Source organism: Hemibagrus wyckioides, linkage group LG17 (genome assembly GCF_019097595.1).
Source record: "Hemibagrus wyckioides isolate EC202008001 linkage group LG17, SWU_Hwy_1.0, whole genome shotgun sequence".
Taxonomy (NCBI): Eukaryota; Metazoa; Chordata; class Actinopteri; order Siluriformes; family Bagridae; genus Hemibagrus; species Hemibagrus wyckioides.
The window spans coordinates 24,651,052-24,674,541 of NC_080726.1; the positions used below are offsets into that span (position 1 = coordinate 24,651,052).

The 23,490-nt window shown below is 37.3% G+C and overlaps 2 protein-coding genes and 1 long non-coding RNA gene across 4 annotated transcripts; 2 read left to right on the plus strand and 1 right to left on the minus strand.

Annotated features, from left to right (window-relative positions):
* The first annotated feature begins 7,335 nt into the window (after positions 1-7,335).
* Positions 7,336-8,582, plus strand: LOC131367741 (odorant receptor 131-2-like). The gene has a single exon (XM_058413216.1). It carries the CDS (start codon positions 7,605-7,607, stop codon positions 8,580-8,582), a length of 978 nt encoding a protein of 325 aa, XP_058269199.1. The 5' UTR covers positions 7,336-7,604.
* Positions 8,583-10,866: 2,284 nt separating this feature from the next.
* Positions 10,867-15,696, minus strand: LOC131368210 (uncharacterized). The gene is made up of 3 exons (XR_009207016.1): positions 15,474-15,696; positions 14,747-14,819; positions 10,867-12,557 (listed from the first exon to the last, which is right to left on the minus strand). It is a non-coding gene; the product is annotated as an uncharacterized LOC131368210 (long non-coding RNA).
* A 140-nt stretch (positions 15,697-15,836) lies between these two features.
* diabloa (diablo, IAP-binding mitochondrial protein a) lies at positions 15,837-18,056 on the plus strand. 2 transcript variants are annotated; one of them, XM_058414189.1, is made up of 6 exons: positions 15,837-15,972; positions 16,313-16,442; positions 16,623-16,748; positions 16,961-17,071; positions 17,248-17,344; positions 17,435-18,056. In XM_058414189.1, exons 1-6 carry the CDS (start codon positions 15,845-15,847, stop codon positions 17,638-17,640), a joined length of 798 nt encoding a protein of 265 aa, XP_058270172.1. In that variant the 5' UTR covers positions 15,837-15,844; the 3' UTR covers positions 17,641-18,056. The 2 variants fall into 2 exon arrangements, with proteins under 2 accessions (XP_058270172.1, XP_058270173.1); XM_058414190.1 differs by having other exon boundaries at positions 16,626-16,748.
* Positions 18,057-23,490: the final 5,434 nt, after the last annotated feature.

The following is a 23,490-nucleotide window of genomic DNA, read 5'->3' on the forward strand; positions in this document are numbered from 1 at the left end:
CAACCCGATAGAACACCTTTGGGATGAATTAGAGCGGAGACTGAGAGCCAGGCCTTCTCGTCCAACATCAGTGTGTGACCTCACAAATGTGCTTCTGGAAGAATGGTCAAAAATTCCCATTAACACACTCCTAAACCTTGTGGACAGCCTTCCCAGAAGAGTTGAAGCTGTTATAGCTGCAAAGGGTGGACCGACGTCATATTGAACCCTATGGATTAGGAATGGGATGTCACTTAAGTTCATATGCGAGTCAAGGCAGGTGAGCGAATACTTTTGGCAATATAGTGTATATTTATGACAAAAGAAGAAACCATTGTTTGTCTTATTACAGTAAAAATTATTTTTTGTACATTCTTACCCCCCTACTGTTATAGACTGCTTCATGAAAGAAAATAAATTTTGTGATTTTGGCATTTGTCAATAACCCATGCCCTTGATAGAGATGAGTCTGTAAAGGGTTTTTTTTTTTTACCAAAAGAACCATAAGGCTGATTCTGTTATAATACAGAAGCAGTAGTCAAGTCAAGAAGCTTTTATTGTCATTTCAGCCACATATAGCTGACACAGTACACAGTGAAATGAGACAACGTGTTTTGACCAGCAGATATTTTTTAAGCTTTGGTTACTGGGTCCAAACTTTGCAAATATCATGTATGTAAGTAGCTGAGTTTCTTGAAAATGTAATTGTTGATCAATAATTTGTATCTCAAAATATTCTTATCTCATGCTAACTGGTACACTCCATCCGGGACATTTAGAGTAGTAAAATTGGTTAATGTTTTGTAAAGTTAACTGCCTTTTTTCTTCCTAATCTTATTACTATTCTCATTGATTTCCTCAACCTTAACCTTCTTCAGAATGAGCAATTCTTATTCATTCTTATTCACTTTTTTAAACACTACTTTAGTTTATTAAAATATTAGGATAATCCATAAAATTTACAAGTTCCAATTTCCATCCGCTTGAAATTACTTATTATAATCGATAATAAATAGTTAACTAAAGATTATGCAACCCATTATGTTTTATTGCCTGCCAGTCTGGGAGTGGGAGTTATAGATGAAACCAAGATGTTTGAACTGAGATTAAAACCCACATGTCCAGCAGACTCTTACTGGAAAATTCAATTCAGTTCAATTTATTTGTATAGCGCTTTTAACAATGGACTTGTCTCAAAGCAGCTTTACAGAAGTATAGAAACATACAACAAAAATTATTACATTTAAAGTTACGTTACTATTTTATCATTAATGAGAAGCCTGAGGTGACAGTGAAAAGAAAAACTCCCTGAGATGATCTGAGGAAGAAACCTTGAGAGGAACCAGGCTCAGAAGGGAATCTCACCCTCATTTAGGTGACACTGGACACTAAATAATGTAAATGTAAATAAATAATGTCCTTTCTACAACATTTTATAGTCACAAGGAATTGTACAACCAAGAACTCCTGGGGAACTAATTCTTTGTGGCCATAGGATTTGATAAAATCACACCTAACTGGATATCTGTGGACTGTGCCTTCTTACCTTAGGTTGCCCCCAATTTGGTCATAAAGAAGCTTACCTGTAATTGAAATGATCATCTTCTGACAAACTAGTACTTGTTACCTGCAATGTACCTAATCATCACACAGTGTTCTGCTTTTTGATCAATTTGGTTTGATTTTGATGGAATCTGAAAAACACACACAAAAAAACAGAAAGAATTATCCCTCTTTGTCCTTGCATTTACACAAATACAGCCCACATATTTTCATAATCAGACAAATGGAAAAATTTCACTGTTAAAGCATTCAAATCCGGCGCATTGTTCAGATTCACCAAGAACCAAGAAGGATAGCTCTGGCTAGGTGTTAATGTATGTGCTGTTTTCAAAAGAGACAGTAGATACAGCTGTCTCTTATTAAAAGTTTGCACTACACAGGCTTAGGATTAAATCAGATACTGTAACATAGCTCACTCTTCAGTGTTCTACAGTTTTGTAAACAAATTAAATTTGCTGGTTTTACAATACAAATTTATTTTATTACGGATAACAGGTTAGAAATAGAAATAGTGAAATTCTTTTTTCGCATTTCCCATCCTTGGAGGTTGGGGTCAGAGTGCAGGGTCAGTCATGATACAGCACCCCTGGAGCAGAGAGGGTTAAGGGCCTTACTCAAGGGCCCAACAGTGGCAACTTGGTGTTGCTACAGCTTGAACCCCCAATCTTTACCCAGAGCCTTAACCACTTGAACCACCACCACTCCTAAAGGAATTTTAAGTTGTTTAAGTTAAGGTTGTTTAAGTTAGTCTATACCACACCACTTCAGGCTCTTCAAACACTTGACATGACTCAAATGAGCTCTAACTAACCGTTTACAACATGACAAACTCCTTCACAACATCTAGACAAGTCAAGAATTGGTCAAGTCTACAATCAAGAGATGCCTTCATGAATGTAAGTACAGCAAGTGTACCTCAAGATGCAAACCACTGGTAACACTCAAGAAAGAAAAATTTGAGAGGCCACAGTAGACTTAGGCAATAAAATATTGTATTCCTTGGCTAACAGGAACAAGAACCTGTGTTGAAACCCTCAAGGTTTTATGTGTTCTGTGTGTTTTTACCAGTGGCGGGCCGTGCATTTCACACCTAGGCCTTCACTGCTGTCCTTCCTGAATTAATCCACCTCTATACCATCATTATGATGCCACCATAGGTGTCGCTAGGCCATTTTTTACTCAGCCCCCCTAAAATTCTGTGATTCTCCATAAACTGTACACAAATTGGTGATCTCCTCAGTGCCCCTTAAATTTCATATGAAAACGGCGGCAGAATTCGGCTCCTCCCTGTCTTTCAGCACGTTCTTCAATCCACAGACTGCGGTGTCGCAGTGTAAGTGTGATCAGGAAGACTCGTATTTGGCTTGTTCAGTACTCAAATGTTATACACATCTATGCAATACAGTGGAATGCTGCAATACATTTACCATCATACCCTGTTAGTCAAACCTGATGAAAATTCTAGAATCGCCCCTGGACTATAGATATAGATACTAATCAACCGTTAAATAACAAAGGAAAAAAGAAATTAGTCTACAGTATTTCACACCTCACAAGGAATAGTCAATTTTATTATGGTTACTTTTTTTTTTAAAAAATGGTGGGTCGCTGCCTCTGACTACTCCAATTATCCAATCAATGGACGGGAAATAATCGTATGCCTGCTAGATGGCCCCAGTGACGCCAACTCGAAATCTGATCATGAAATGTAATGAAAATTTCATTGCCACTTATTTTAAGCTCCGGGCGCCTACACTATTGATTCTGAAGGCCTTAAGGCAGATTTCTTTCACTCTGGCAACACATGATGTCATCCACTGTCTGAAATATGATTAGATAAATACTCTTATCATAAATATACACTACTGGAAGCAGCGCAACCAAGAGAAAAGCTATGAAATGTAGAGAATAGACTACTGGAAATAATTTAATACACATTCATGGAAAAATATATTAAATATATTAAAATGCAAGTCAGTGATTCAGATCACTGCGTTTAGGCCAGCAGCCCCTGACGGTCCACCACTGGTTCTGAGATACTTTTCTTCACATTCTGTTGCCATATCCTTCCTGTCAGTTTGAAAATAATCTGCCCATGCTCCTCAGCAGTTTCTGAAATATTCAAAACAGTCCATCTGGCTCCAACCACTTCACAGTCCAAGTCACTGTGTTCACATTTTCCCCTTGGTTGTTATTTTTCTCTGCATGTTTGAGCCTCATGCTTCCTCATTTTGATCAGTAGGTTAGTTTCAAAGCAGCAGTATCTTTTGTATTGAATAAATTCAATTTTGTTTTGTACACACTGAAGTGCATTTTAAATACAGGAACACTGTTATAGGAATATGGGAGAATTAATGGACCACTTATGAACATTGTTGTCTGATTCTGAAGTTGCTTGAACGATGGTTTTTAATTATTAACTGAAACTTTTGGGGTACAGTTATTTGTTTTGCATGGCAAACAAAAAAGAAACTTTATCCTCATTCACTTTCAGACATGCGTCACTAATGTGAATAGCAAGCTAGGCTGCATGCAATAATCAGTTTGCTGAAGTGCATTGAACTTAGAGCTGGACACTGAAGCTAGAATAGCTTCAATGTAATCAAATCTACTTATATAAGGAAGCTGATATTTAACATTTTCACATTCTTAGGCCCTAAAGGTAGAACTTCATAGCATCATAGCCCCTAGTTAATTACAGATCAACAATCTTTTAAATCCTATGTGTCTAATTATGGGTTGAGAAAGACAAGCAGGTCCTAAATTATTAAACATATTCATTAATACAGGCGAAATGGAAAATGTAGCTGAGGGACATGAGTCCCACTTCATCAGCATCTGCATCTCCTGGCAATTTAACTGAAGTAATATGAAAACAAATGTTCAGTTAATGACTTTTGGCTCAGATTAGGCCACAGGGAGACATCCTCACATATCTAATGACCAAATCTGTAAACACACTGATGTAATATTGGTCCCCAGACCATTTAGTTTTTTAATCTTTGTGGTTTTAAGATGAATACTGATTTTGATATTGTAATTGATTAAATGCATTTAAAACATTATTTAAAAATGCATGTAAAACTATTGGTATACCTTAATATAAATATTAAGTAGTTTTTGATGATGTTGACTGCATCACAGGAATTTCACTTAGAAATAAGTTATTGGATAATGTCTGGATGGGATCTGATAATGTCAGTAACTGTCTAAAAATATATATATTTGAAAGAAAATTGGCATGGACCTCGTTGGGTCATTATAACAGAGATCACAAGGGCATTGCTTTATGTTTGCTTTAGTCAGGGGCAGCTGGTATAAATGGAATGGCAGGGCAAAGGCCTCTATCTTTCACAGATTAAATAAAATCGATATATGATTGCCCATGTAAGGATGTTGTTATTATAGTTCAGCATTCAACACAATTATCCGCAAAAATACGTCCATCTGCAACTAAATGTTCCATCTCTAACTGGATAATAGACTTCCTGACCGAGTGCCCATGGACCATCAAATTAGGGGGTACTCATCTTCCACCTTGACCCTAAGTACTAGTGTTCTACAAGGTTATGCACTCAGCCCTCATCACTTCACAGCTCCAACAGCATCATCAAGTTTGTAGACAACAAAACAGTCATCAGACTGATGAATATAAAAAATGATGACGCTGCCTACAGGTGAGAAACTTGCTCAGGATGATGGGTGAAGAACAACCGAGCCCTTAACACCAAAAAGACAAAATAACTCATCATTGACTACAGAAAACCTGTACTGTGTTCCAGTAAACTAATTACCTTTAATTGATAACATTCCCTATATCTTGTACTGTGTTGAAATGCTACCTTTATCTATATGAGAGTCATCGTCATGGTGACAAAAAACGTAAGATTTTTTTGTTTCCCCAGGTAGAATTGTACTGGCCTTAGACTGAAAAAAGTCTAAGTACTTGTATAAATATCGTCCAACAAAAAAAAACCTCCATTCACTATTATCTATTTTCCTTGCTGGACAATATGCTTAAAAAAGTGAGAAAAATAATGGAAATAATATGTAAGCTTATTATTTCAAGGCAGGTATTTGAGGACTATACGTTTCTATCTTTCTATTAATCTTAATGCTAAATCTGGTTTTGTTTAGAGCAGATGCAGGGAAAATGTCAATTCAGTTAAATCATCATCATTTACTGTTATAACTACTACTTCTCTTTTTCATACATAAAGCATTGTACTTTCTAGTTGGTACAGATTAGTAGGAGTTTTAGGGAGTAAAGTCATGGAAAATGAGATTTTCCAGGGAGTAATAAGGAAAGTAATCACCATTACATTTTGAAAGACGTCATATGTAATGTTTTTTTTTTTTGAGTAACTGACCCAACACTGGTTAAATGTTTCAGAGTGCAAATGCATTAAAATATAATTTAATCAGGTTCAGTGAGTTTTGAAGCATTTGGCTGGATCTGAGCAGATAAACCAGCACTATACATTTTATACAGGTCAAGTCTGGTCTTCCTGTTTTTGAGGCTTACCACAGGTTTACATTTTCTGGTCATTCAACAAGATGTTCAATTACAGACTAATAAGCTAAAGCATGGAAAAGAGCTGTGAGCTTTCAGACAGTGGTGGCCTAGTCATATTAGACAGTAGCATATCTTAGTCCTTGAAATAGCCTGAACCAGCTTGTTAGTTGTATACCTGTAGTCAGGGTGCCAGACATTGCAGGTAATATTAGTCTTATGAAAGCTAAAAAATAGTTATACATATACTGTATATTATAGAATCTAATGATATATAGAGTACCTTTGTCATAGTGTGAGAGTAAATCCTTTCACACTATGGCCTTCACACACACACTGTGTAACTGTTTCTTCCCTCAAATAATCAGACTCCTCAATACCCAGAGACTATACTGACTCAAACACACACACACACACACACACACACACACACAGACTTATATTCAACTATACATCTCTGCACTCAGTATGCATTTTTTTTGTACATCACATTTTAATGCTGATATAAACTGCTGCTGTCGTACGTCTACATATGTTTACAAAACAAAACATCCACCCATGTCTCCTATCTCGCATTGTCTTTTGTCTTGCACTGTTTGCACAAGGTTGTACACGTGTACATCATGTGAACAGGTTAATTTTTCCTTTTTAGCCCTTAGTTCTTGCTTGTCTTATGTAGCTCTGTGTCTTTATGTAGCACCATGGTCATAGAGGACTGCTGTCTCATTTACTGCATCAGCTATATATGGTTGAAATGACAATTAAAGCTTTTTGACTTGACTTGAAATTAGTGAAGGAGATTTTTTAATGCCACAGTATGCTTTAAATCCAGATACTTATATACATGAGCCCAGTTTGCACATTGACCAACTGCATGAATGAACAGGAACACAAGTGTTCCTAAAAAAGTGGCCAGTAAGTGTATATTTATACATTGTTTGAGAAAGTGACCGACACTATAAATCTCATTTACTTATATGTGAGGCAGTTCACTATGATATATTGCTTTCACTGGCAATTCAGGTGAAGTGGAACAAAAAATCATTTTACAGAACTTGAATGAATGAGTGAATGATCTGTTTGTGCATTTCAGACAGATATAGGATTTACACACAGTTTTTAATCTACATATGATCCTTGTGGTTTGAAGAATTAGAGTAATTTTCTATTATAACCAATAATCACAAGGTTTAAACATTTCTGAAAAGGGAAAAACTCCTAAGAGCATTCAGAGCATTTATTCTATCTTATGTAAATGCATCACAGTTGCCTGCCCCGCCTTCTATTTAGCTATTCTTACATGTTGATGATATCAGTAATTAGATATTTAAATTAGTCTGGTAAATAATATATATTTTCGTCAAGAGTCTCTATTATTCTAGAAGACTCCATTGCAACTGCAGGTAATACATTTAAAAATGATCATATGTACTTCTCCATCCTAATGCTGTTATTAATAATTATTTGTATTTTTGTTTGTACTATTTTATCATTTGTCTAATTGTTATGTCACAGTTGTAATAATGTTGAAATTTGTTTTTCCCTAGATATGTGTACAGAAGATAAGTGTAACAGCAGTCAACATTTGCAACTTGTCCAGTCAACATCAGCAGGATTGAATTTATCAATGGCCATAACCCAAATCTTTATATGGCCACTCATCTACATCAACATCCTGATGCTTCTAACCTTCTCCAGAAAACAAGCCTTCAGGACTGAAACACGCTATATATTGTTCGCCCACACCTTATTTGTGGACTTAATTTTTCTTACGCTGACAGATATTGTAGTAATTCTCTCATACACCTATGTGCTGATGCCTGTAGCATTCTGTATTCCATTCTGTATGCTCATGGAGACACTTACAACATGCACACCACTAACTATCACTGCAATGTGTGTGGAACGTTATGTGGCCATCTGCATGCCACTGAGACATAGTGCTATCTCTACTGTCAGCAGGACCCTTACAGCTATTTTTATCATTTGGATCATAGGCTCCCTTAAGTCATTTGTGGATATGTTCATCCTTGTCACAACTGCCTCAAAAGAATATCTGTCTCAGTTCACCTTCTGTCATTATGAAATTATGATACCAGAAAACTGGCACCGCTTAATGAGGGGTGCTTTATATATTATTAATTTTATAATAGTTTTACTTGTTGAGCTATTTTGCTATGTAATGATTATGATCTCTGCCCGGGCAGCTTCTGTGGACAAGAAGTCAGCAGCCAAAGGTCTGCGCACCGTCTTATTGCATATGCTTCAGCTTACACTGTGTACAACTGAAATTATTTGTCCCTATATTGAAGCATTAATCATGGAGCTAGATATTCAGATCTATTTGTCAGTTCGCTTTTTCAACTTCATAATGTTCACTGTCATCGCTAAGGGAGTCAGTCCACTTGTATATGGGCTAAGGGACGAAAAATTTTATCATACATTACATTGCTACATCAAATGTAGACAAAATCATATTTCATGTGAAAGCAGAGTCCCAGTCGCAAAGCAAAATAATAAGCAATAAGGCAAAGGTTATTAGCATTCCTAAGGATTCTGTTACATAGTTATATACATAGTTATAAAGCCATTTGCTTTGTACATATGTAATCATCTGATTTTACACAGAGAAAGGTGAGTTTATTTTACAGATTAAAAAGGAATTCATCCAATCCAAGGCTGCGTCCAAGTTGTAATCATGAAACATGGATATATGCGATCAATCTGGGTTTTTTTTAACAATCATGTCAATTGAGAAAATCTTTTTTTTTAGTTCAAAATGTGGATCTGCTTGAACACTGCTTGAGTGACAAAACCATAGTTCAGGACCTGTCCACCTTATGGTCATGATAATTATCTCCATTCTCTAATTTAACACAGAAACTAATTATCTGGATAGGATGTTTGGGGTTGTACTAATAGACCATGTGCTTTTGTTGTGCGATTGTTACTTGTAAAGTGCTACAGGATGTTCTATGGTCCATACTGCCTTTTAGTATATCCTACTGCTATATCATGTGGCAGCACAACATAAACTTTCTTTTTATGCTGATATACTACAACGGCTATAAACCTAAATTTTGTTATGTTCTATGAGACAATATTGACTGTATTATACCAGTGATTACCAAAGGTCCAGTTGAAGATTATGGTACTTAGCCTAGTGCTTTGTTTACAAATACTAAGACAATTAGACATGCCTTTATTTTGTGTCATTGGCAAGGAAGACTTTTCCTAGTGAAGCACTGTTAAAGCACCACGCGTTCTTTTATTAACACCTCGCATTTACAGTAAATTAACAGGCCTAGTTTTTAACTAGAAGTAGCTGTACTTATTATATACAATGCCTTAGAAAGGATGTCTGATGTCTTCCATGGGGGCTTAGTGCAAGTGATTAGATAAATATAGTATATAATCTCACTCTAAAGGCCCTATCTTCAGCGCTTTTCTAAACTGCTCTCCAGGATCCTAAAGAAAGAAAGCTGATTTTCTTTCCCTCAAAGAGCATGCATGTGTTTTTTGTCCATGCAGCTAGCTGAATTTTACGATTCATTAAATCACCATTCGTGATCCTATCTCTTCATATCAGTACCTGATTTCGCTAGATGTCTTGAATTCTTGCACCACTGTTCACCAAGAATCCTGAAACTAGTACCCAAATCAATGGCTGATAAGCATGTGTCCGCAGACCTTAATGAACTAATCATGCCTTGATAATCTACATTGTTAATCATGCAGCACTATAAGAGAAAACGACATCAGAAGCAGTTTGTACGACAAAACATGTTGTTTAAAAAAAATGGAATGAAAAATAGTATGAAATACTGCAAACTGCACCATAACCATGTCATGCAAGAAATCTATGTGTGAAACATTGCATCATATTACATATTAAGTCATTTCCATTACCATGACACACTGTATTGTGAGATTTGGTCCTAGGTAGATAATACTGGAGTGACACTGGATTAGTGTAGCAGATGGTCTAATCCTGGGTTCCTGTCTGTGGGTGTTTAACGGGCTCTTGACATGGCTGCTTGGGCTTCCTCCCACCTCCCAGACTGACTGCTCTAAATTGCCTGTAAGAGTCAATGCATGCACAGGATGCCCTGTCATGGACTAGTGACCCATTTATGGTGTGCTAATGCTTCATGTCCAGTGTTTCTGGAAGAGGCTCCAGATCAACCATGACTCTTACCAGGATAAAGCCACAGAATGAATGCATGAATGATATATGAGCGACAGATGCTCTTGGTTTCTCCAACATTTATTATACTAAATTTCCCTAATTTATTTACTTATATACAATCGTATAGTTAATAAGCAGCTGATGGGACATATTTTCCATGAATAAATGTTTCCATAAAATGATTCTGAAAAAATCTCTTGCTGACCTCTGCTGAAGAACACCTTCCACAATCAGAAATGTTATTTTAACCGACATATGTACTGTAACTGTAATAAACTCACTATACTGTACATACTTACAATTAATTATTACAAAATGCTATTTAATACAAATATGTGAATTCATATAGGTATAGATGTTTTTTTGCAGAGTAGCAAAACTGCAAACAATCTCAGGACCCTAACTGTCCTATTAGTTAATGAACATTTAATAATGTTTGTTTAAAAGGGCTATTTGAAGTAAATGTGTGTTTGTCTTAGTTAAGCATCAGGCAAATAGCTTCTGTTCACTTAAATTTAATTGAATTTACATAGCAATTTTAAATGGAAATTATGGAAAAAATGGAGATTTTACAAAAATCAGATACAGATTTAAATTTAGATCTCTAATCAGAAAGCCAGAGGTGAAGGTGGTAAGGAAAAACTCAGCAACATGAGGAAAAAGGAACCAGACAAAAAAGGGAACCCATACTCTTCTGGGTGACACCAGATTATGAAACATTACTAATTCACAGCTATATACTAATAAGTTAAACAGTGCTATTGAAAGCATCTTCAGTATAAGCATCAGACATTTTTATTCCATTATAGTTTTTAGCTTTAAGCTTACAGTGTCAAAGTACAGAAATCCACTAAATCATGAATGAGACACATAAACTATTTCACTAAGTCTAATATTTCAGCTGTCCATGTGAAACCATCCACAGCCATCTGTAGTGTATCTATGTGATACCAAGTGCAGTAATCTTTAGGCTCTCCATAAGGGGCCATCTCATGATTCTCAGAGTAACATAGGCTTCAAGGATTTGGATGGACTGTTACATCTGTGCCATAATAGAAAGGCATCCTCTTCTAGTGGGGAAGTACTAGCTCAGCGCTTAAGACATTGGACTACTGATTGGAACGTTGGAAGTTTGAAGCCTAGGACCACCAGGTTTTTTAAGGCCCTTAAGCTTAAATTGCTCAGTTGTATCAATGAGATAAATGTACATTGCTCTGTCTGTCCAGTAAATGCTGAAAATGTTGTAGCTAGGCGTTTTCAGTGACAAAACAGTAAAAACATGTAGCTAAACAGATATTTGTTTAATCCCTCTTGTTGCTTCTTTATCCTGAGAAGATTTTTTTGAGGTTTTATGGTGTAATATGGTGGTGTTTGAAATACAGAGGTGGACGGATGGAGCCGGCATTAATAAGCACAAACGTAGAAGGTCAAGTGATCAGCAAACAGATTATCATCGGCTAGGGTGAGAACACAAAATACATAGAACAGAACCTGAGGTAAAAAATAAACATGAAAACTAAAAATAAAACAAAGAATGGCTATGGCTATACAAGAATTGAGAATAGGAAACATGAAACATAGCTTAGTACAGCGAGTAAACAACACTGATATTCACATTGAGGACATGGCACACAAGAGACATAAATAGAAATAAGAACAAACCTGGAAACAGGTGAATATGGTGAATAAAATAAGGGTACATTAGAGGAGCAATAAATAACTAGATATGTACATTTTGCCGTGACAAAACTCATCCCCGAGTGGACAGACAGGGTGCCAATACTTTTGGTTGCAAGTGGATAGATAGGGTGCAAATACTATTACTCTTTGTGCTCTGAGCAAAACTCTGAGCACTTTGTTATGTCACATGTCCATGTTGCAGTAATTTTGTGTTTCCACTTAATTTCACTGTTGCCATGCACAGGCCATCATGTGATGTCTTCAAAATACTCAAGAGAATACTCAGAATACTCAACTAAGAACAAATGTGAAAACAAGTGAATATGATGAATACAATAAGGACACGTTCGGGGAGCAATGTGTCCTTATTCCAGCAACAAGACAGGAGCGGAGAATCAAAACAAAAGACACAGGGCCTGCCATGATCTGGAAGACCATACTTCTCCCTCTGCATGCAGCTTGGTTTTGGAGGCTGCCACATCAGCCTCTGCAGGGAGCTTGGCTTGCAACATGGTGAGGGAAGTCGCCACATTGACCCTTACTGTAGAACAGGGCTTGTAACAGAGCCTGGAACAAGGCTTGGAATATTTTTTTGGTTTTTTTCTTGGATCTTGGATGCACAGTATCTGGAGGCTATAAATAGAGTTTGAAAGTCAGCTAAAATGCCTGCAGTCTTGTTCTCTGGCACTGTAGATTGTGGTGCAGGACTAATTCTGTTTGAAAACTAATGAAGAGCTATTTTAAAGGTTACAATATTATTGTGTAAGCATATAATCATTGTTTATTATTGCTTTATATAACCATTTGTATCAGTTGTTTTAATCTGGTGCTATAAGATAATTCATATGATTCCCGATAATGGCACAGACTCTCTATGAACACCATCTTCTATATATTTTAAGTGCTTTAGATGCATAATTTAAAGTATACTGTATGTGGGTTGTTTATTAAAATACAATCATTTTTTTCTATTAATTTGTTTTTGATGAAAAGTAATGTTTGGAAATGTAAACATCTGCTTACCATAAAAGTTGTACTAAAAAAATCAGAGTGCTTCTAAAGAATCAGAAGCATTCTGCTTACATAGCTGATAAAGGACTTTTGTCCAGTTTGTTCTGTTTCATTTGAAACTTTGTGTACTATACTGAACACAACAGCAGTCTGAACAGAATGGTTAAAGAATTTGGGGCTGTTAAATACTTACAGAGTCTTTAATTATTAATCAAACTCTGAGGCTCTACTTTATTACACAACCATATTTGTTTTGTGTGGGAAAACAAGGGTTGTTTCCAAAGATAATAAAAGCTCACTCCTCATCCATTTTCACTGATGACAACACCAATGTACAGAGCACGTACTCACCCCCGTGTTGTGATTCAACCGACAGTCATATTTTCAAAACATACACTCACTGGCCACTATATTAGGAACAGCTGCACACCTATACATTTATGCAATTATTCATGATCAGTCAATCAAGTCAGGCAGCAGTGCAATGTAAAAAGAAAATGAAGCAGATACAGGTCAAGAGTTTCACTTAATGTTCAAACTTTAGAATAGGGAAAAAATGTGATCCCAGTGGAACGTGTCATGATGCAGTCTTTAGTGTTTACACAGAATGCTGAAAAAACAAAGAGCCTCCAGTGAGCAGCAGTTTTGCAGGCAGGCACATCTGATTAACGTGAGCGGTCAGAGGAAAATTGACAAGGCTATAACATCAGAGATTCACAACATGAATGTGCAGCTGACAAATCTGCAGCAATTAGGAGATGCAATCCACACAATATCTGGATATATAATATGGAATTCCTCCCTCTGTGGCTGTTCTGAGAGTAAACTGGGGCCCTAGTATTGTGTTCCTAATACAGTGATTGTATATATCAGAGTGTAATGTACACTTCATCATGTACATATAAACAGGAAGCTAAGCATTCTAAGCAACACTGTCCTTCACTCTATAGGTGCTGCAGAAGCAATAGCAGCTGTAGGAGTTTCATTCTGCTATTAACAAAATTCAACAGAGTATAGAGTAGTACTTGTTTACTTGGCTCATTCTTCAATGTGAATGACCCCTGAACCTATACAGATTCTCATAGAGATCACTATATGTCGCTAAATTCACATCTATTGTTAAGTTTTATTTTTTCTGGTTCAGGTAATGCACCAGTCCTCTCCTGGGACAGTGGTTAAGACATTAGACTACTGACTGGAAGGTTGTGAGTTCAAATCCCAGCACTGCTACTATCAGGCCCTAGTGCAAGGCCCTTTACCCTCACATACTGAGTTATATATGTGAGATAAATTTAAGTCACTCTGAAGAATTGTGAGTGCCAAATACTGTAAATGTCCTGGCTAAAGTTTTATCTGAAGATTGTTATCAGTTTGTAAATGGTAATTCTATGCATAATTTGGATTTTTGGCCCACTGCTTTTCTCTTTATATGTGCTACCTCTGTGTACAATTATCCATAAACATGATATTAGATTCCAGTGTTATGCTGATAAAACACAGTTATATGTTTCAGCAAGGGCAGATGCGAGGCACCAACTTAATAAAGTTAAAGAATGTGTGTCTGACAATACAGAAGAACTTCTAGGATCACATGCAGGCAGAAGTAGGCTTTCTGATTATATAGGCCCCCTGGATGGCCTTTCTGTTTTATCATGTGCAGCAGTAAAATAAAACTTGGTGTCATTATTGACTCCAGTCTGTCATTTGAAGACCATTTATATAATATTACTAGGACAGCCTTCTTTCTGCTAAGATAAGAAATAAATTTACTCTCTACAGGATGCAGAAAAACTAGGTCATGCTTTTGTTACCTCTAGATTGGATGACTCTAATTCCTGACTGTCTGGATGTTCCAGTAGGTGCATAAGCAAGCGCCAGTTTGTCCTAGAACCAGAAGATATGAACACATCACTCGTATCTCTGCCTTATGTAGTAAAGGCTACAGCAGAGGGCAGAGCTTTCTCTTACAAAGTCCCACAGTAATGAAACAGCCCTCCAGTTAGTGTTCAGGACTCGGACACAGTCTCAGTGTTTATGTCATGGCTGAAAACATGTTTGCTTGATCTGGAGGGCTCATGGGCATAGAGTATTTTGTGGGATGTTCCGATGTTGTCTCGGAGTTTTTCCTTACCATAATTGCCTTTGGCTTGCTCATTAAAGATAGATATTAATTTAAATTTTAACTACTGTAATTTTTATTCTGAATTTTTATATTCTTGTAAAGCTGCGTTGTGACAATGCTCATTACATGCTATACAAATAAAATTAAAATGGAATGAATATGACAAGCTAATTTGCAAAGACTTCATGTTTTCAGACTAAAGTGTGTAGATGTTTTTTAAAAGAAAAATAATAAACAGTTTAATATAAGTAATAAATGTTAATTTTCACACAAAACATGAAATTAACCTAATTTCATCATTTGTAAAGATATATATTTTAATGTTCAAAGCCACCTGTAAACCTTGTTCCTATCTTTCTCATAACCCCATGAATTTGCACGTAGAGTTGTTGTCTTTTGTTCAGAGTTGTTCTAACCTGCTGCTGTTTTTCTGGCCCCTTGTTGATCAGCCTTTGGCCCTGTGTGTTTACCCTGCTGGTCAGCGTTTCTGCTGACGCGGTACAAGTCCTGTGCGTCACTGAAAGTCTCTCCTTGAACTTTATTTTTTGATAGGACTTCAGTACACTGGTCAATAAAGTGCTCGGGTCACGCCGTATAAAAGGAGCGAGTCTGTCTCCATCAGATTCACCTGAGAACAGAGAGAGACCTCACTACCTCTACTTAGGATACGTTTTATTTTATTTTCATAATAGGTGGAATTCATATCGATTTGTATCACACGCATAAGATACGATAATACACAAGACAAAAAGCAAAACGTTGCGGATTAATCTGTAAAATTAAGAAAATGCAAGCTTTTGGTCACTGCGGAGTGTGTGTGTCGAGAGGACTCTTTCAGAGGCGGACCGACTTCCTGCTCACGCTGACCAACATGGGCGCCTTCCGTCAAGCTGCAGCGTGTTTACATTTGTTGAGGTGTGTATATAACGATGTATTTGATTAATGTTGCGATTTTGTTAGAACATAGAAACACTAAATATCATAAATGAAGGTTTTGTTCTGTCTATGTCCTGAACTATATATATATATATATATCTATATATATACTGCACGCCGTTTGTTCCCGACCTAATATGTACTACACTACGTGCAGTATGACAAGTTTAGACTGCAGCCAAGGTGACTGCTGCTGGCGTGCAAATTGAATTGAATTGAATTGAAATGAAATGAATTGAAATACTCTAATTTGTGCTCTCGTAGCCTTTTCAATAAATGAGGTTTGAACATGAGATTTAAACAACTCTTTTACCTATAGAGCCACAGCTGGTGGGATCTTCATCCACAGAAAACCAGTACAGGGGCTTCTACGCCTCCCAGAAGTGATGCAGAAACATGCTGTGTCCTTCAGCGTGGGCAGTGGACTCTGTACTGTTCCCTTCATTCAGGTACATTGTCACTTTAAGCATACAATGTGTGTATTTTACAATGCATTCTTTCTGGGCTGTTGTAGTACACTTTGGAAAACTGTTTGATCATGGAATTCAGATGTGATGTGATGGATGAATTCATAAAGGACACAAGTTTCTAAGACTTTAAGTACAATACACTTTGTTGTTTTATTACAGCAGGCAGAAAATCTGTCACATGAGTCTCTGATTCGACGGGCATCCAGCTTGGTCACAGACAGTGCTAATACCTACCTTTCCCAAACCACCATGGCTCTTGTAGATGCCCTCACGCTATATACAAAGGTATGTGCTTGTGTCTTCAGTGGTCTTCTTTCATACCTGACCTTTTCTGTAGTAATGTGTTTTGTTCATATTGAGGACAATGTTTGAGCTGTTTGAATAAATATATATATATATATATATATATATATATATATATATATATATATATATATATATATTATAGAACACCAGACTACTATGCAGTGAGTAACACTATCTGTTCCTGTTCTCAGGCATTGCACACCCTCATCGCTCTTCAAAAGCGTTATTTGGCCTCAATTGGAAAACTCACTCCTGCTGAGGAAGACAGCATTTGGCAAGTGATCATTGGCCAGCGAGTGGAGGTAATTTTTCATTAATGTTTTAGTGAATTCAAATTTTAAAAATACCTAGAGAAGTCTTTGGAATTAAGCATAATGGAATGGAATGTACTTTGCACTGACATTTAAACTTTACTGATGCTCAGATTCTAAAAACTTGCGTTATAAACTATACCAAACACTGTTTTTTCTGTATTCAGGTTGGAGACAGGCTAGACGAATGTAAACGTTTTGAGTCAAACTGGGTGAATGCTATCAACATCTGCGAGCTGTCAGCCGAGGCCGCCTACAATTCAGGCATGTGTTTATGAGCTGCTATTCATATGGGGGACTAGGGAGGACCTTGTCTGCTGATGGTTTAAGTCAACTGATTATGCTGTTTTTCAGGAGCGGAACATGCATCCAATGCTTTAAAAAGCAGCATGCAGGCAGCACAGTCTAAGGTAGAAGAGATGAGGAAACTCCAAATGGCTGCACAGAAGAGTCTGGCTGAAATGAAAGCTGAAGAGATCCAGAGAATGGCTGAATATGCGTCAAGTATCAACTTGCAGGATTTGGAGGATATTCCTGAGGCCTACCTACGTGAAGACTGAGAATTTTTCAGGAAGAACTGACTGTAAATTATTGTCCAGCATAGGGTCCTGCCTGAGCCTTTCAGCTGTAAAAATGTTGTATGGATGAGAAACAGTGAATTAGATTTTTCAATAACATTACTATGTAAAATTTATAGAATATAATTTCGAGGTATTGAACTTAGACTTATATTGTTCTGCAAGACCCATAACTTGCACTGCCCATTAATAAACACATCTTCACAGCATGTTTTCCTTTCAGTATATGAAAAAGAAATGCATGTCATATAAACTAAAAATCACAAATTCTGCACATTTCTGCCATGTAAACAATACATTTGTCCAGATGATGGGTGTACACACTATTTTGAGATCATTGCAAAAATGAATGTACTACTGTTTATTTTAATGTAAATAAAATATTATTTTTCTATGAATGTCTTGAGTTGTGTTATCAATGTGATATTGGCGTGAATGTACATCTAGTGCCATCTGCTGAGGGGGAAGTTGCTCAGGCCATATGTATGTATTACTGAGTTTTTAATCATTTATATTTAGAATACAGAGCATACTTTTATGGATAACATAATGCAAGAACAAAAGAAGTTGGTAACGAGATGGACTGCCGTCCAAAATATGAAACTAAGATAAATCAAGTCAAATCTTTTTCCACCTTTTGTGTGGTGAGAGCCCATCCCTTTGGTTCTGTGACAGGCATCATACTGTTTTTTTTTGTTTTGTTTTTTGGTGGGGGGGGGGACTGAAACGTGTAGTTCATAAAAATAGCCACTGAACATAGATGGATTAGCATAAAAAAGTGTATTTCTTTTATTCATAACAATAATTTTGGCTTAAATGGAGAAAAACTGCAACTGACATGACAGTTAAAATGAAAGCACCACTTACAGTATAAGTTGAAGGAAAAATCATCAAAATGCCGTAAAAAACACCAATTGAGTCATCAGTATGATATCCATTAAGATAAAATTATGGACTATACAAAGACTGATAACGCTGCGTTATCAAATAGGCCTACATTTATGTCACACACGGAGCGCTTGGGACAGCACAGTACGTGCCTGAGGCGCCACCTAGCGGCTTTGATGGATACCCTCATCTCGACCATTTAATTCTGGTAAATTAATCCCCTACCCCAACAGTTGACTATAGATACAGAAAACTTAACTTTTCACAGTGAAGAGACATCAGCTGATGTCATGATTGCAGTGCACTGGTGTTTAAAGTGAAGAAGGGATTCTATTTGTTTATCATTCTTTACATCAGTCCACTTTATTCATGAAGAATCAATTTACATGAATAAATATTTTGTAAGTGATTTTTCAGCTGTTTTTTTTTTCAGCTATAAAAGTTAGTATTTTAGCTATTTATGGATTGTATTTGGTGTGGCCAAGTAATAATTAAATAATCAAATAATAATTGATTTATTCCTGTGGTATTATTTGCATTAGAAAGCTGTTCCGCAACAATGGGGCTTTGTAACAAAAAGCTCTGCCCCCTGTTGTAGCCTTTACTACATGAGGTACAAACAAATAGCCTGCATCTTTTAATTGGTTAGGCTGTCACAATGTTTTATAATCATTATGAAATCTGACCGGGAGCCGGGGCAGCATGGATAGGATAGGAATCATGTGTTCATATCTTCTGGTTCTAGTTTGGACTAACTGGAGCTTGCGTATGCACCTCCTGGAACATCCAGACAGTAAGGCATTTACAATAATCTACAATAATAATTATATATTATATATTTCTTATCTTATCAAAATTTCTTAGATGAAAAAACACTCACTTTCCTAGTAATATTATCTACATGAGCGTCTAATGAAAGACTGGAGCCAATAATCACATAGCTACATGTTGGTGCCTTTCAACTGGCTGTACTGAAACATATAGCTGTGTGTCATCAGCATAACAGTGGAACAACATTTTCTAGTCTATAAAGGAGACCATTGTTGTCAAAAGCTGCACTAAGGTCAAGCAACACCAGCAAGGAGACACAACCCTGATCAAAGGCCAGTGGTAGGCCATTTACCACTTTAACCAATGCTGTCTCTGTGCAATGTTGAGGCCTAATTTCTGCCTGATACCTTTCATGAATGTTATTCCTACGTGGGTTTAAGCATAACTGCTGTGCTACAACCTCATAGGATCTTGGAAATAAAAGAGAGGCAAGTTCATGATTTTGAAAAGGATTTTAAAACAATGATCTGATACTAATATTGTTATCTACAGTGCACAATGTGGTGATTTCATTCCCAGTTAATATTTAATACTCTTTCAATAGAGTATAACTTGTTTGACCTGACCTTTTGCAGCTGCTGGAGAATGGTGTAGTCATCCTGGTGTTTTTGGATTTCTTTGAGCCTCTTTTCAGTGGTTCAGTGAGTGCTTCTCATGACAGAATCAAGGTACTGTACAGGTTGATTTCCCTCTCTTACTGCCCTTCTACTATGTTGCTGTCAGGATCTATGGACATAACATCAACAGTTGCTATGTTTTCACTGGGCACATGAGAGTGAATTAGAACCTTATTACTCTCATGCGTAGTCAGTGTATTTGTGGTGGGAGTTCATCCAGGTTCTTTGAGCCCAGCACTGAGACTAATACATGTGAAAGCTTTTCCTAATGATACAGTCTGCAAACCCACATTCAGAGAGGGCCTCCTTCTCAATTAGGGTGTAGCACTGTTCTGTGCTCCTAATTAAATTTGCTATAGCATTAAATAAGAATCTAGTGGTTTTTTTTAAATTTTCTATTAGGGTGTACAGGTCATTTAGCAGCGCAAAGAGATTTTCAGTTAGCTCAGGAGGTTTATTCCTCCTAGCAGACGGTCAGGTAGCAGCATGGCTCCCTGGCCTTGGCTCTGGAATGTCATGCATTAATTGGGTCTGGTCTGAAACTGAGTTATGCTGCAAGACATGAGAGCAGCCTTTTCCCAAGTGGGATGGATACTGTCCCACCCTAACAGGCCAGCATTGCCTTCAAAACTTCATTTATCACATTGTTCTCCACAAAACGTCCCCAATTCTAACAACATTCAAAGTTTTTAGAGCACCACCTGGACATACACATACTTGATTTTCAGGTAGCAAGTGTGACATGATATGCACTTGGTGTTCTTCATGACTGCACCTCTTGGGTTAAGCTGGGATGGAATGACAGGAATAGTTGCTCTGATTCTCCACCCATGGGGAGTTCCGTGGGACTGCATCCATTCACTAAAAGAGCAGCTCAGTAGGCCATGAGAACAAAGTAAGGATCTGTGGATTTTTTGAGAAGACACTTTATTGTTCTCAAAGCTTGCTCAGCCTTTCTATAGCTCTGTGAAAAGTAGGGCCTGCTGTCACATGTCTGAAGCTCAGATCCTGAGCAAATGTTCTGAAAAAGTACGAAATAAACTTTGGTCCGTTGAACGAGCGAAAACAGTCCAGAATCCACCAGCCACTACATTGACTGCTTAGCTTTCTCCCTTTATTCATGTCCAGGTTGCCCTTGTGCAGCTTGGAATGTGTGTTTGCTCTGAGTGATGCTGGAATCACAATTCAACTGCCATACAGCATCAGACCATTGTGAATTGTGAGCTCACCTGAGAATGGCAGGTAAAGCTGAAATTCTCTTTCAAAATTTCAATTCTCTTTCAATATCTCTATCATCCTCTTTTCAGTAGCTGGTAGGTTTGTCCTGCCAGACTCAATATACAGGTTGATTTCTTCCTCTTGCTGCCCTTCTACCACGTTGCTGACGGAAGCTCTGGACAGACCATCTGCAGTTGCTATGTCTTTGCCGGCCACATGGGAGATAGTGAAGGTGAAAATCATTAGCTTTTTGCTCTTTGAGCCCAGCATAGAGATCAAAGGCTTATGGTCAGTCTCAGTGTGAAAGACTCTGCAAACCTCTTCCAGGCCCACGTTGAGGTGAGTGCCTCCTTTTCTATTTGGGCGTATCACTGTTCGGTGCTGCTGAGGGCATCCTATCTGTCACGTGAAGAATACGGTGCCCATCCTGAATGAGGACAAGTCACGGGAGATGAGTGTTTCAGCATTAAGGTCATACAGTGCCAGCCCTGTAGGTATGGTCAGGTCTTCTTTAATGCTGTCAAATGCCTCCACAGGGCTCCATAGTTTATTGTTCTTACTGAAAGTAGCTGTGAATATGTATATATGGCTGTCTACATTTATATTTGTCATCCACAAACTGGTGTTTTCTTCAGCTGTCAGGAAGGCTACTTTGCTGGGCTCATTCAATTTCTTTGTTTTGCATACTCTTGAATAATGTGTCTTTTATCTGAACTGATTACACAATGCTTCTTTTGCTGGACATTGCTGCAAGCTGTGCATTATTTGTATCTCTGAGCACAGCTCCCAAAGTCCATAAGCAACTTTTTTTTTTTAAGTCACCTGTAAACGTTGCCAGTCACAGGCTGCGTTTTTTTTTGTTTTTTTTTTTACTGCAGTCGCTTATTTGGGCTTCTTCCTATTTCTCTGTCTTCTTTCTACTCCATCCACAACCCCCTTCCCTAAACCATTCCCCATCCTCTGTACACAACACAAAGCTGTCTAATATAATGCTATATAACTCAAAACACGTTTTTTTTTGCTGTTAAACTTAGCTAGCTAGCTTTTTTGTAATTTGAATCTGAATTAGCCATGCCAGGGGCGAAGTGTGGGAAATATTAAAAATCTAACAAAGAGTGGGAAAGAGAAACTGCATTAAAGGACTGGATTTGACCTTAAGTGGGAGATGATTCAAAGGCTTCAAATCCGTTTTTCCAGCGTGTCACTGATAAAAGTTATGTTCTCATTTTTTGACTTAAAGGGTGAGACAGCAGAGACTATTGCCTCCACTCTTGTGTTTTATAAAGTGTATTGAGCTGGACATCAAAAAGTGCATTGGAATAGGAACACAGTTGCAGTTCATGGTATTGATCACTTAGTTTCTCATTCTCTTCATTCTAGTTTTCACACAGTGCTCTTTGCCGCTGTGAGAGTGAAAAGATTTACACCCTCATTAATCCAGGTAAAATCCCTTTAAGGCTTGTACAGATGTCAGGTACACAGTGGTACTCTATCAGTGGGAAGAGCTGAAGCTTCATTTTCAGCTAACCAAATATCACAAAAGATGTTATGACAACTTTTTTTTGTTGAGCTCCTATAACTGCTTTCACTAGCAGCAGTTTAGAGTCCATTTGTAATTGCCCTGTATAAGTGTTTATCTCTCAAACCCACAACAAATCTGTCATCATGCACCATGTCCACAGTACTCAGCATTGCAGTGCTATATGGAAGCTGTCAGCCGTCTCTCTCATATCTTGCTATTGCTGATTAAACTCTCTCACAGATGACATTTCTACAGGCCACAAAGTGACCATCCAACTTTGTGTTGTACTCACTCATTTCCTCTGGACTTGCAAGGAGATGCATTTATATACTACTATTGCTGGAGATGCAAGGAAACCTAAGATTACCTGCTATGTTTGGCACCCTGGCCCTTGGATTAACCCTAACCCTAACCCTAAGCAAACAAGCCAGACTTTCCCCTACAGAAAGTACACTGATCTTCCTCTTACTAACTCTATCTAGCATTCAGATCCACACCTTTAATGCAACAATCTTCTAATGCTACAATCAAACAAAGTTGAATGTTTGCCATAATTAGTGTTCATAATGTACTGTACCCTAGATGAAGAGCTAAATATTGTTTTAAAAAGATTTGATGTAGATGTCTTTAGACAGGAAACAAAAGTATTCTTCAAAAAACTGTGATGGAAAAATACAACAGAAAAATTACTGATGAAAATGAAATGGTATAATTTAGACACAGACACAGGTAAGAAAGTCAAATAGCAAACTATTC